Here is a 13826-nt window from a genome sequence, read left to right as displayed (position 1 = left end):
TTCCTGCCTCTATCAGGGAAATCCCACTACTTCAAAGATTAGAACTGCATTCAGTTTGATGATATAGCTGTCAGCACTCAATCAGAGCATGACATGGACAGGAGGAAGCTGAAAGGGTTAAGAGGGAAAACTGACAGCCCCAGGAGAAAGATTTGGATCAAGGGAGAAGAAAGGAAGATAAACAGAACAAGTACGAGACCATACCAGGGTTGAAGCATGAAAAGAATATGGATGCTGGTAAGGACAATTCAGTGCCTCAGTTGTGAGGCAAAGGGGAGAACATGGGATCCACATATGCCCACGCTCTGCCAGTCTGTCCTCTGAAAATGCTTTCTCCTTTCAGATTAGCTACACGTATTGCAGGTGGTGCAGATACAAAAAAGTCACAACTCGCTTTTACAGATTAGTAGCTTAACTACCAAGAAGCACATGTAACACAGTTAGCTTTGTTCTACACGTAAAGCTTCAGAAGCAGGCAACTTTGGGAGGCATCGAGATCGATATGCAGTAGGAGAAAATATGCTCTCTGATTAGAGACAGCTCCTGAGGCAGTTTTCCACTGATACTTAGCTCAGTGCCTAGCATGCTCATCTAGGTTAACTCAGCACACTGTCAGGTTTTGCAACGCTCTCCTCTACTCAGAAACAGACCTGCCACACTCCTGCCCTCTCAGGAATGGAAACACTGGTGTATTCTTCTTAAGTAGAGGTCCCATATTGAAGAGGCAATTTCACTAGCTTTGCAGACTATGAGGTAGCCTCAGGAAAAGGCGCAACCAAACAAAGAAGCCCTCCATCATCTCCATTTCTTACCTTTCCCTCAAATCTTGCGGTGGCTCCCAGCTGCACCCGGATATTCCGAGGAGGAAGAGTAAATGCTGGTGCCTCAGCAGGAACTGAAGGGCTGAGTGTCAGGGAGGTTTTGGATACTCGAGTAGTTGTCACCAGTTTCACATCCCCCATGATGTGGACTGTAAAAGAGAAACACAAAGGGTAGTGTAGAATTTACGACCATTAATTACTTACAGTTGCAGCTAAGAACCAGATCAGAAGCAGATTGTTCTGTATGTATGCTATATGCATATACATAGAGTCTTCAGCCTGAAGAAACAAGTGCTATTTTTTGGGTGGGGAGCTGAGACCCAAGAAGATTTCCTGGTGTGCCTACAGTTGTTACAGGGTCACAGCCTTGAACTGAACTCACTTTGAACTCTCCAGTCCCAGGCCAGCTCCTTAACCAAGGAGTCATCCTTTACAACTACATTAAATTGTAATAACTTACTTCAGGAGGATATTTTTGCAATATGACTTTGATTTTCCTGGCCTGGAATACACCAAAATCAATAAGTCTCAAAAGCAGAGCCAGTGTTAAATAAGTCTTATGAAATAAAGAGACCAAGAGACCTCTGTTTGCACTGGAGTTAACTTGTGAGTGGGAATGTGGAAAATCTGATTTTTCATATCGTGCTTTCAAGATCTTAAGAAATAACTGGATATCTCCCTCCAAAGTACTGCTAGTACATAACAGATACTTTTGCTGAAATTCCAAGTCTCTGCTTTACTGCAAATCCTTCCACAGCACATAGACTAGTAAAATAGCACCAAATTTCTTGCTACAAAACTGGCACTTAAGAAATCTCTTTATAGATATCTGCTTCAGAGATGATTCTTCTGCTACACACCTCATACTTCCCTAAAGAAAGCAAAAAAAAAAAAAAAAGGAAAAAAAGGAAAAAGCACTATTATGTTTGTTAAAAAGTAAAAGCTCAGGTTTTCCAGAAAAAAAAAAGTAAACTCTCACCCTCCTGCTAATTTCTTGAATTGTCTGCATAAATTAGATGCCCCTCTGTAAAATGTCTATTTAATAGACAAGTTTAACAAAGAATAAAACTGAGAAATGGCTTGACTAACCAATAGATCATGTTGAACCTATAAAGAACACTGGCCTTGAAACAGTCTTTTCGATCTCAAGACCACTGCATATTTGCAGCTTCTGCAACCAACAATAGAACCTATTCCATGAGTTTTCCCTTGCAACTCTTTCTGAAAACCTCCAGCTTTTCTCTGAGTACAGAGGCTGAGAAGAGCATTTTTCAAAACTGGCTAGACAATTTAGGAACACAAACCTCATTCATTTCTATTACGACGTATACTCTGCTGTCATGTGTGCTTCGGAAAGCCAGTCTGAGAACGTAATACTTCCATCCAGCACACCTGACATGTTCAATAAACATACAGTGTGACAATCTCAAGAAACACCTCTTCATTGTTAAAAAACTGTTTAAGAGGGGAGCTCCTCTCTTGGAAGTTACTAGGCTGGAAGTCAGATGGCTAATCTAAGCTACTAGTTTTGACTCCTTCACAGTCAACAGAGAGAAAGAGGCACAAACAAAGGTTGTTTTGTTCTAAGATGAAGGAACCACAGAGCTTTCTTGTTAACAGTGTGCACCTCTTAGAAACCATGGTTTAGAAGGCAAATATTTCCAAGATATCAGTTAAATTATGTATGTACACAGATTTTCTAAAAGTACTTTAAAATTCCTTCCTCAGTCTTTCTAAGAATCTAGGTGACATGGGCTTTGGATTTCTTCTGGAATGGTGTTAAGGTAACTTTTCTGTATACCAGCATGCAAAAGAAACAAGAAAGCCCTCTAGCATTTTTAATGATCGAAATGCTTAGACCAACATGTAAATGGAATAAAGATGACTCTCTAACCATGATGCAAAGTTTTAACCTGTAAGAAATTACACAAGAGCTAGTCTTGCAGAGAATCTATGTACTGGCAGCCAGTCACTTGAGAACTCAACTTAAGTCTCCCTTTCTAGTGTAAATAACTTTTCAAAATGAAAGGAAGAAAAGGAGGAAAAGGAGGAAAAGGAGGAAAAGGAGGAAAAGGAGGAAAAGGAGGAAAAGGAGGAAAAGGAGGAAAAGGAGGAAAAGGAGGAAAAGGAGGAAAAGGAGGAAAAGGAGGAAAAGGAGGAAAAGGAAGAAAAGGAAGAAAAGGAAGAAAAGGAAGAAAAGGAAGAAAAGGAAGAAAAGGAAGAAAAGGAAGAAAAGGAAGAAAAGGAAGAAAAGGAAGAAAAGGAAGAAAAGGAAGAAAAGGAAGAAAAGGAAGAAAAGGAAGAAAAGGAAGAAAAGGAAGAAAAGGAAGAAAAGGAAGAAAAGGAAGAAAAGGAAGAAAAGGAAGAAAAGGAAGAAAAGGAAGAAAAGGAAGAAAAGGAAGAAAAGGAAGAAAAGGAAGAAAAGGAAGAAAAGGAAGAAAAGGAAGAAAAGGAAGAAAAGGAAGAAAAGGAAGAAAAGGAAGAAAAGGAAGAAAAGGAAGAAAAGGAAGAAAAGGAAGAAAAGGAAGAAAAGGAAGAAAAGGAAGAAAAGGAAGAAAAGGAAGAAAAGGAAGAAAAGGAAGAAAAGGAAGAAAAGGAAGAAAAGGAAGAAAAGGAAGAAAAGGAAGAAAAGGAAGAAAAGGAAGAAAAGGAAGAAAAGGAAGAAAAGGAAGAAAAGGAAGAAAAGGAAGAAAAGGAAGAAAAGGAAGAAAAGGAAGAAAAGGAAGAAAAGGAAGAAAAGGAAGAAAAGGAAGAAAAGGAAGAAAAGGAAGAAAAGGAAGAAAAGGAAGAAAAGGAAGAAAAGGAAGAAAAGGAAGAAAAGGAAGAAAAGGAAGAAAAGGAAGAAAAGGAAGAAAAGGAAGAAAAGGAAGAAAAGGAAGAAAAGGAAGAAAAGGAAGAAAAGGAAGAAAAGGAAGAAAAGGAAGAAAAGGAAGAAAAGGAAGAAAAGGAAGAAAAGGAAGAAAAGGAAGAAAAGGAAGAAAAGGAAGAAAAGGAAGAAAAGGAAGAAAAGGAAGAAAAGGAAGAAAAGGAAGAAAAGGAAGAAAAGGAAGAAAAGGAAGAAAAGGAAGAAAAGGAAGAAAAGGAAGAAAAGGAAGAAAAGGAAGAAAAGGAAGAAAAGGAAGAAAAGGAAGAAAAGGAAGAAAAGGAAGAAAAGGAAGAAAAGGAAGAAAAGGAAGAAAAGGAAGAAAAGGAAGAAAAGGAAGAAAAGGAAGAAAAGGAAGAAAAGGAAGAAAAGGAAGAAAAGGAAGAAAAGGAAGAAAAGGAAGAAAAGGAAGAAAAGGAAGAAAAGGAAGAAAAGGAAGAAATAATTTTATCCTGATTTATCACAGAAACCATATGAAATCATAACATAACTTTAATTGGGAAAAAACCGCTTGTATTCCGCAGGCAACAGAGATGAAATCATAGACTTCTTTCTTTTCTAACAAGTTGATATAGCACCCTAAGAGACAGAGAGTGACTGTATCTCCCAGCTGTAGTTACTCCAATGAACAACCAAAAGCTTGAGAGAAGTATTCATTCAATTAACTGTTCTTTCATTAAGGACAATGCTCCAAACTCAGTTCTCAGATAAAACTATAATTTATCCCAGCAGACTTTCCATCAATTTCACAGCTGTAAACTGATTCCTACCAACCTAGTATCTGTCAGCAATTTTTTTTTTAGATTGATTTTTCTTTGCAGATAAAGAACACACATTTTTCAAATCACTAATTACTATAAATATCAACTGATCTTTTATCACTTTTGGTATTTGACACTGATAATTTTGTATCTGCCTACATTTTTTGAGTTGGCTTTCATCCTAAATTGTATTTCTCATTCTCTTTTCTTCTGTTCTCCTTCAAAACGTGCTTTCTTTAATTTCTCTTTTCACAAACGATCTTGACTGTTCAACATGCTCAACTTACTACTCAGTCTTCAGATTTTCTTCCCAAATGTTCTCCTCTGCTAAGCTACCCATTTCCTTATCCTATCAATGCCAAAATCTGCAATGTCCCTCTAGCTGTGAAATCAGTGATGTCTCTCTAGCTCTTAACCAGCAAATCAGTCTGCCAACACAAACCTACAATTAAAATTTTCTGACCACTTGCAATAGTAACGATGTGCCAGGTATAATGCAGGTATGATGAAAATCTTCTCGAATCTGAAGACGTTAATACGTTTGATTCCATAACAAACCAGTAATAAAACTTATCGTTCTACACATATCTGTATCAACTTCGCAGAGAATTTGAAAAACAAACAAAGAAACAAAACCACCAACAAGCAACACAAAACAAAACAGCAAAAAAGCATGTACTCCCTAAACCTTGTTAAAAAATTAAAACTGCAACAGCAGTTGAAAAAACTAAATCACCTAGAATCCAATTCAAGCTTGTTATTCACCTATGTAAATGGAACTCCATTTTGGCAAATGCCATTAAAATGGCCAAAACAACTGAGAGAGAAGACCACATGCACTGCAGATGTTCACAGGACAATTCTCTAGGGTCCAAAATGTTCAAGAAGTGTCTGCCCCTATGTACAATGCACTGCTTATGCAGGACAACTTTAAGGAACCTTGTTAGGCAGGACCCCTGCTCACACACAGAAACCTCCCCATGGGGTTATGCTGTGAGACAAGATTCAACAACTATATGAAGGAAAGCCACCAGCACATGCCTGGAAAACAAGCTTCATCCAACATACGCTCATCCTTCAAGCACCAACATGCTCAAATATGTATGGACTGCATTGGACAAGAAGTCCTCTGGCTGGAGAGATCATCTGAAGAAAAGACTGAACTAAACTCCAACAACATTTTTCCACTGATTTGTCTGGTTTTTCAATTAAGCTCTACACTATGTGGATTTGAAAAAAAAAAGGGGGGGTGGGGAAGGGGAAAGATAAAAGGAAAGGGAAAGGGAAGAAAAAAGAATCAGAGTTGGGCAACTAATACAGGCATTCGTACTGGTCAGGTTACATTTCTTTTGCATGTTGGTAACATGCCAGAAATCGTCAACAAATTGATGCCTAACATTATAGTGAGACTGTAATGTGTAAAATAAAGTAATAGCTAGTCTTCTGCATAAGGACATCTTGTGTGGATTTATGTTTTTATAAATAAAATGTCTAAAAAGGACTGAATTTACCAATGAATATTATCTCAAGTCAGCACAAGCAGTTTTCTAGCAACATAAGCCTCTAATCATCCACATTTAGCAGTCTGACTTTAATTAGCTGTGTATGCTGAAGATGTTTCTAGCAAATAATTAGGAAGTATTTTTTCAGCTTAGAGGATGTTTAACAATTATGTTCCCAAACAAATAAATAAATCCATGTTGTGCGGTCTGGTGTTAATATGGAACCACTATGTCCAAATATTTCAAGGAAATAGTGTTCCAAAAAACAAATCTTATTCAAGCTTAAAATTTGATAGGCAGGAAAAAAATGCAGGCACTTAAAAACTATGGAACACATCTAACTGGTCGTCTTTTATGTAAGGAACTTTCTAGAATGAGCCTCTCCCTAAGATCTTTTTCTTAGCAAGCTTGCTGCTGAATAAGATTTCAAAGATGCTGCATGAACTCCTAACATTTCATTTCAAATACTGTGCACACCTAAACTATGGTCTTTAAACAAAACCAACTGTAACTGAAGTTGCAATACAAACATTGTGGTATTAAACATAAGAGAAAACCAACATGCAAATGTTGGCTTGCAGGCTAGTGATGTGGTTAGACAGCATTTCTAATCTGGATTTTTTTTATTCTTAATCCTTTCTAAAAAGCACATAAATCCTTACAAATTCTCACAGTGTGCCCTCTAATCTTTCTAATACCAAAGCAGACTAATGTGTTTCAAGCATTTTCTTCTGGGAACAAATCTCTGTCACTCAATACTCTGCTCACAAAAATAAACCCAAAAAAGCAAACACTGAGAAATCCATCTCATAGTTTTTCTCATCCACTTAGTTTATATATGTAAATACTTACCATCAGCTCCCTACATAACCATTTAATTATACTAATTTCCTTTTACCAAGTCCTTCCTCCAAGGCAGAAGAAAAATGAGTTGCAGAGAGGACGTGTGTGCGTATAAGAGAGCGAGTGTGTGCAAATGAGAGGAAACCAGAGCTGCCAGTTGAAAAGCCTTTATTGGACTTACTGATATTGCAACTCTGCTTAGTGCAACGTAAGCAGCACATTTTTTCTTGCTCCAGCTTTTCTGTTATTTTAGCCAGACTGCCCTCAATAACCTCTGAACCATCTCTGAAATCTGGACACTATCTTTTGAGCTCTTTAAAAATAGGAGCAAAAGGCCAGCCCAGGGGTTGGAGCATTTGTCTGCTCTTTGGGAGCCCTGGTTGAATTCCATGCTCTGTAATGGGACTGCCTGCATGACCTCAGGCGAGTCACTAAGCCTCTCTTTTGCCATGGCTCCCCATTTGTGAAGTGGGGATTATTTACTTCCTTACCGCAAAGAAGTGCTATGAGGATAACTATATTAGAGGGTGGGAGTCAGGCTACAGTAACAGAACTATATAAATAGCATAGCCAGAAAAAAAGGGGGGGGGGGGGGGGGGGGGGGACAAAATTACCATAACTTACAGGAAGCTGGATCTCATTATAGATTTTTTTTTTTTGTAATTAACCAATGGGGTGATGTTTTCAAAAAGCATGCATTTTAAAACACTAGGTAAAATTTACTCCCTTACACAGATCACTGAATTCAACAGTTTTGCTAGGGACTAAATATCATCCCTTATGCTTTAAAACCTTCGGTATTTCAGAACCTGCTTGACAGCTTCCTCTGTTCACACACCTTATTTCCTCTCTTACGGTTTCTTTCTTTGGCACAAGGACTAACATGTGGTTACCATACACCTATACAAATCTGAACACACTCTCCCCAGAACTACAGAAATGAATTTTTGCAGCCATGTGACTTGCGTCTATCTTTTCAGTCTTACCTTACAAGACCACATAAGGCAGTATCCTGTCTCCTCTCAGCCAATGGTACCCAAGAAACGGCATGCAGGGAGAATGATAAACCACAGAGGACCAGCAAAGCAATTCAGGTGATAAAGTCACGTGTGGATTTAGCAGGCAAGAAGAGGCAGAATTGGAACAGAAAGCAAGGAATTCGTAACCCCACCAATCACAGCCATGCTCTAGGCAGCCTCTCCTTGTATCAGCCCTGTCTCAACTTGACTGGAGTTTCTTCTTCCATTGCCTCATAAATAAATGACCATCTTATTCTCACTGGTTCCCTGCCTACCCAACCTCTAGAAAAGCCTTTTCATCATAAAGTTATTCAGGGTGTTTTCAACCCAGACCCCAGAATGTTCAATCATTTTCCTAGTAAAATTCAATAGCAACTATTAGCCATGCCAGTAGGAACAGGATTAGACGCCAAACCTTCACACACAACTCCATGTTCCAAAAATTTTGCAAGCTTAAGTTTTGGCAACGCCATGCGTGTAAAATCCCTGAGTATGTTCCCACAAAGTGCGTTTGTGTAAGTGTCCTACACAAATGGGAATTACAGGCCAATTTGTGATTTGTGCAAAAGCTTTGCTGTCACTTCATTGAGCCTAAAAAAATCCAAGTTACAATTTCATTTGGGACCATTATGTCAAAGACTTTCCCAGAAGTAAGCAAAGTCTTCAAATCCGATTATTTCAGTGCCTTGTATTTCACACTCAGCAAGTCAGCTGTGAGGCTTTGCATCAGCAAGAATCTTGGTGGTACATCAGAAAAAAGACAGAACAGGTTCAAACTCTTCCAGGTGCTCATTTTAACAAAATACTATTGCAGCCCATGTATGGTATTTCAGACACAATAATGTTCTCCAGGCTGCTTTAAAGACTGAAATATTGTCAGCTCTAAAGAAGATGTATGTATGTGAGACTGTGGTGGAGAGCTTGAACTATTAAGTACAGTAGGAACTTTCTGAAATGAAGCTAGGTCATTTTCTTTCTTCCTTCTCCCAGATCTTCTCTTTACCTACTTGCTTTCATGACGAAGATGAAACAAAAGCAAACAAAAACAACGGTGGTGTTTTGTGGAAGATTTCCTTTATTTTACTGTGTCTTGGGCATCCCTGTAAGAACAATGACAATTCCTACCTATTTTTTCAGGGCTGCTTCAAGGCTTAGTTCATCAGCTTTTATGGAATATGTGAATCACAACTACTGAGAAGTGTCCATAAGTAAAAGTGGCTAACCCCATGTGACTTATTATTTAATATTTAACCTAAAAGCAGCCCTCTTTGTTGGAATGTCCATAAAAGAGACAAAAAGATACTGTCATATGGTTTGCATGACACAGAGAACTGAACCACTTTTACCAGATAAGGGTTAAGAGAATCTGTCTATCTAATCAAGAAATTTGGTCCTTCTTTTAGATTTGCGTATCTGTTGCAGCATGGGCTTTATCCTGCAATTGTTTCCATGATACAATCACACATCTGTGTGAGGAATTTCATCCTGATCTTGTGAAAGAGAATAATTCAAGATGATGCTAATTGACATTTACTTATATGTAATTTTATTAGAGCACTAGAAGGCTGGTAGTCAAACATCCTTAATTACTTATATAAACCATAAAAAAAAAAAACCACCCACTTTTTTCCAAACAAAAAGAAAACCACAACCTCCTTATCCATCAGTTTGTGCTGCTGAGCCAGAAAATCACTAGCAAGGATGCGTGTTTCTTGCAGATACTGCCAGTTGTAACCATGCTCTAATTTTCGTCAATTTAACAGTTCTATTTAGGGTACTTGACCATCCCAGGCCCACTAAGCTGTGGTTACCTGACTTGTACAGACATCTAACTTCACCTACTGTCAGTAGTCATGTTGCTGAAACAAACCACATCTAACAAGAGCCGTGATACCTACTTTTGTATAATCACACCTTAATGGTTTATTGCTATATTAAAGTAGCTGCAGAGGGTATTTCAGGTATAAGGAACGATACAGAAAACCATATGAAGAGAGAAAGGGATGTGTGCCTTTGATAACATATATTTATCTTGATTATAAACAGACAGGCTACATAATCCAGTTATTCCATAACCACTGAACGTTAAAATTTAAGAAAAGAAAAAAAAAGATACACATTACAAGCAGCTGGACATGCAACTTAAAAGAATGCAATGGCATTTTAAGACTCAAAAATGTTTAATTTGAAACATCAGATTAAGGAGCTGTAAATCAAGACAGACCATAAGAAATACAACTTCTTTGCAGCTGTTATCTTAGAAGAAATATGAGCAACTAAATATGACATGTATTGGGCAGGTTCAGTAAAGCACCCATACCTATGAATTATTTTATAGCAGCAAATTGAAGCCAGAGGGAAACACAGATGGCAAACGGGATGCAAGCTGGGCTTGTTCTTGCTGATTCCAAAGTGGCTTCCTATAGAAGAACACTGTGGAGGGTAATTCAATATGACTTCAAAACCTGCTACAGTTCTAGTTTACAAGCAACGTAAAAAGAAAAAAAAAAAGGTAAGACCTACAGAAAGGTTTTCAATGTACTAAGCAGCAGATCACTGTCAATAAAGTTCTACTATTTATTCTATAAGGATCATTTTTAGTACTCAGTATATACCAAAATGTAACACATTAGACTTGGAAAGGTTTGGACTGAAAGCCTAAATCTGAATTTCATCATCGATAACCGATGTCATAAAAGAACAAATTTCTAAAGATATCTTTTGTGGTCCTTAAGAAAGAATTTTCAGGATTTGCTGAGCAAGCACTTGGTACAATTTCTGAAGAAAAAGATTTTGCCAGTCATCTTCTTGCCAATGAATCTTTACATTTAATTTTCACCTTACATAATTTGTTTCACAAGTACAGAAAAGAACTGGTAGAAGTTGGTGTTGATGATAGAAACATGCATGAGATAAGTCAAAGATCTTCCAAAATTCAGGGATATTTCTGGGTGCGGAAATGACCTTGATCACTGAACAGCAGGACATTGGACTACTACCCTGTTTTTTGGAAGAAGGAAAGTGGTAAGGGCAAAACTGGACTCATTATCTCAGGGGAACATAGAACCCTACCTAGTATCTAAGGAAAATCTCCTTTCACTATTCAAACAGTACAGAGCTTGTGACACCTTTAAGGAGAGCAGTATTTAAACTCCCAGTCTGTTTAGGAACACATTGCCTTCAGTCTTCGGGCTGTACTTCAGATATCTAACTCCCACTCCACAGTCACTGGCCAAATCCATGAGGAGTGCTTGTGGGGAAGAAAGTTAATTCATTCCCGTGGTCATGATACACACCTGCAAAATGCCATCACTTTCTAAAAATTCAAAACAACTGTAGCTGTTCTGGAGTTGGGACAAAAGCCAGCGTGCCACATGGAGAGGTAACTCCTTCTTGTCCATCTACCCACAAAGACGGACCTGATGGGATACACTGGCAAATGAAAAGCAATCTGGTTTGAATGGGGAGCAGGCAGCGAAGCCACAGACTCATGGGTCCAAACCAAAAGAGAAACACACCAGGACAAGCACTGGCACTAAAACTCCTGGGTTGGAAGGGGAACCACAGCAAAGACTGAAGTTTTCTGGAGACAGTTTTAAGCAGCTGTTTTGAGAGCCAGCTGTATGTTTCAAAAAATCTTCTCTATCCCAAATTAGAGCAAAACCTCTCTCCACCGCAAGACTAAACCAACCATTTTCCAAGTTAAAAGCACAACTTCTTAGGTTTGTAAAGGTACCTACAAACAAATTAAAAAAAATAAAATCAAGATGTCAAAACTCCAAGGACTGAATACAAAAATAAATCTTTTAATATGAAAGATAAAATCTATTTATTTTGTAGTTCCCATTTTCTGAGTGCATGGTTCAGAAAGGCTCTTAGCAAAACTAAAAAGTTTAATTTTAGATGAAGCTAGCATGGGACAAGTTTTGTAAGTTTTAAATAATAAGCTAGCTTGGAAAAAAAAAAAGACAAAAGCAAGAGCTTATTGACTTGCCTAGTACTATACAGCAACAAGGGACAGAACTTGGGAAGTGAACATTTTGTTTGAGATACTTCATGAAACATGTCAAGACAGGCAACCTAAAAGAAGCTAAGATTATTTTCTCCTGATTATTCTTGATTTACCATTTGATTTAAATAAAAGAAGATTCATAGTAAAAGTCATGTTTTTGCAACGTCTTAGTGGTGGTAGAACATTATGCTAAACCAGTAGTTTACAGCAAAGTTGTCTTCTCTCTTTTTTTTTTTTTTAAATTATTTTTCTTTCAGGTTCCACTTTTCAAAGAGTAACCACAAGATTAACTTTCCTTGATGGTGATACTGCAGGTGGCCAATTGCTGTTGCCCATTTCCAAGCCAGTAGGGCCATAAAGTTGCATGAAAGGTGAGTCATGGAAGATTTGTGGTTCATAAAGCACAGAATATTTAGCCTCCACATTTTGCTTTGTGATTTAGTTTCAAATACAGCCAGAACTCAAAAACGAAAAAGAGACCCAAGTCTGCCAAGTTCTATGCCATTTGGGAAAATGAACACATGCACTGTACTGGCTGAGGTGTGTGAACCCCGGGGTAGCATTGGAAAGAAATCTGTTCACTTCAGCCAGACGTAGACTGGGCCATGAATAAACACCACTAAGTTTCAAATTATGCTGCAAATACTTAATACTAAAGGAATTAGGTTCTTCGTTTGAAAGAGCCACTGGTTCTTCATGCTGAGATACTTTGTTCAAGGCCAGATTCTGTGCTGCCTTCCATTCTATGAAGTCCCATTAACTGTCAGCACAAAACCTGGCCCATAAGCTCTCCCACAAGTTTATTTTTTCTGGAAACTGCAGTTTTGTTCATGTATGCAAGCCAGAATCCTCCAACAATCATCTGTTACACGTCGATCTTTCATGACGTATTTGGCACCGTAAAGCAAATAAAAACACTACCTTAGTGAAAAAGTTATAGCCTAGATGTGAGATGGGCTATACAATGACAATTTTTTATTTTTTTTAATTTTAGTTACCAAAGAGGCAGTTGGTTTTATTTCATAAAAGCACCTAAATTACATGCAGAACTTACTGCTGCAAGATGCTCCAGAAAGCCAGCCAATTGCAGGCTTGACAAGAACATCTCTGTTAGATTGCAGAAGAAATCTTTCTACAGGGATGACAGCCCTCACAACTTCAGGATAAAGCAATATGTACTGGAGAGAACAAACTCCTTGTTGGTCCACAATGTTCTTTCACCCACATTACTTATCAGGCACAGGACAGCTTCCTATGGCCTTTTTCTTGTCTCTTTTCATAGAAAGAAAAGAAGTAAAAGCTTCAAGAGTGCCATCTCAAAGAGATCTATACCAGAGACTATGAAAAAATTAAAGCAGTCCTTATACGATGAAATGTGAGCCCCTATATGCATCATTTGAGCTGGAGACTTCTTTTCTAGTTTACCTCTACTGTACAGGTTTTAGCAATGATGTAACCAAACAAGAGCAGCTTCTAACACTGAAGCCACCCACCTGCTCTTCTTGGAGCTGGTTAGGTTCCATATCCAACACTGCATGCTGCACTCAAAGCTTGAACCAGCTAGAGAGTTTTAAAACTAGCAAATAAAAGTTGTCATAGGTTTTTATAAATTCTTGTGTGGAGAAATTCCCCAATTGGGCCCCACTAAGTGCAGAAGTTAAGCTGGTAATTATATTGAAACACTTAACAGCTTGCTGCAAAGAAAATGAAGAAAAATTAATTCTCAATGGGAAATAAGACCAGAAGTCATAAGCTTTTAATTGTACCAGGGATGAATCAATTTAGACAGTAAGGAAAATGTTTAAGAATTGAAGCAGACCTGGAAGAGATTGCTTAAGGAGTCTGTGGAGTTTTCAGTGCTGGAAGCCATACAAATGTCTGTCAGGAATGACATGTACAATTGATTTAGCCTTGGACATGGGAAAGACTGAATGGCCTTCTGAAGTCCCTTCCAATCCCATGACTCTATGGGTCAGCTGACAACTGATGTTAAATTTGGAATATA

At 38.0% G+C, this 13826-nt stretch overlaps 1 protein-coding gene across 3 annotated transcripts in view; it reads right to left on the bottom strand.

Annotated features, from left to right (window-relative positions):
• The window catches only part of MYLK (myosin light chain kinase), a 211858-nt gene that overhangs the window by 148320 nt on the left and 49712 nt on the right, over positions 1–13826 (bottom strand). For all 3 annotated transcript variants that reach the window (XM_080601101.1, XM_080601098.1, XM_080601099.1), the window contains one exon: positions 813–970. In XM_080601101.1, coding sequence (XP_080457227.1) covers positions 813–962 — 150 coding nt within the window. In that variant the 5' untranslated portion in view covers positions 963–970. Of the gene's footprint in view, positions 1–812; positions 971–13826 lie in introns of those variants that run through there.

The sequence above is a fragment of the Anser brachyrhynchus genome (genome assembly GCF_964034855.1).
Source record: "Anser brachyrhynchus genome assembly, chromosome: 7".
Taxonomy (NCBI): domain Eukaryota; kingdom Metazoa; phylum Chordata; class Aves; order Anseriformes; family Anatidae; genus Anser; species Anser brachyrhynchus.
The sequence above is the reverse complement of the archived record's forward strand: the minus strand, read 5'-3'. Positions and strand labels throughout refer to the sequence as shown.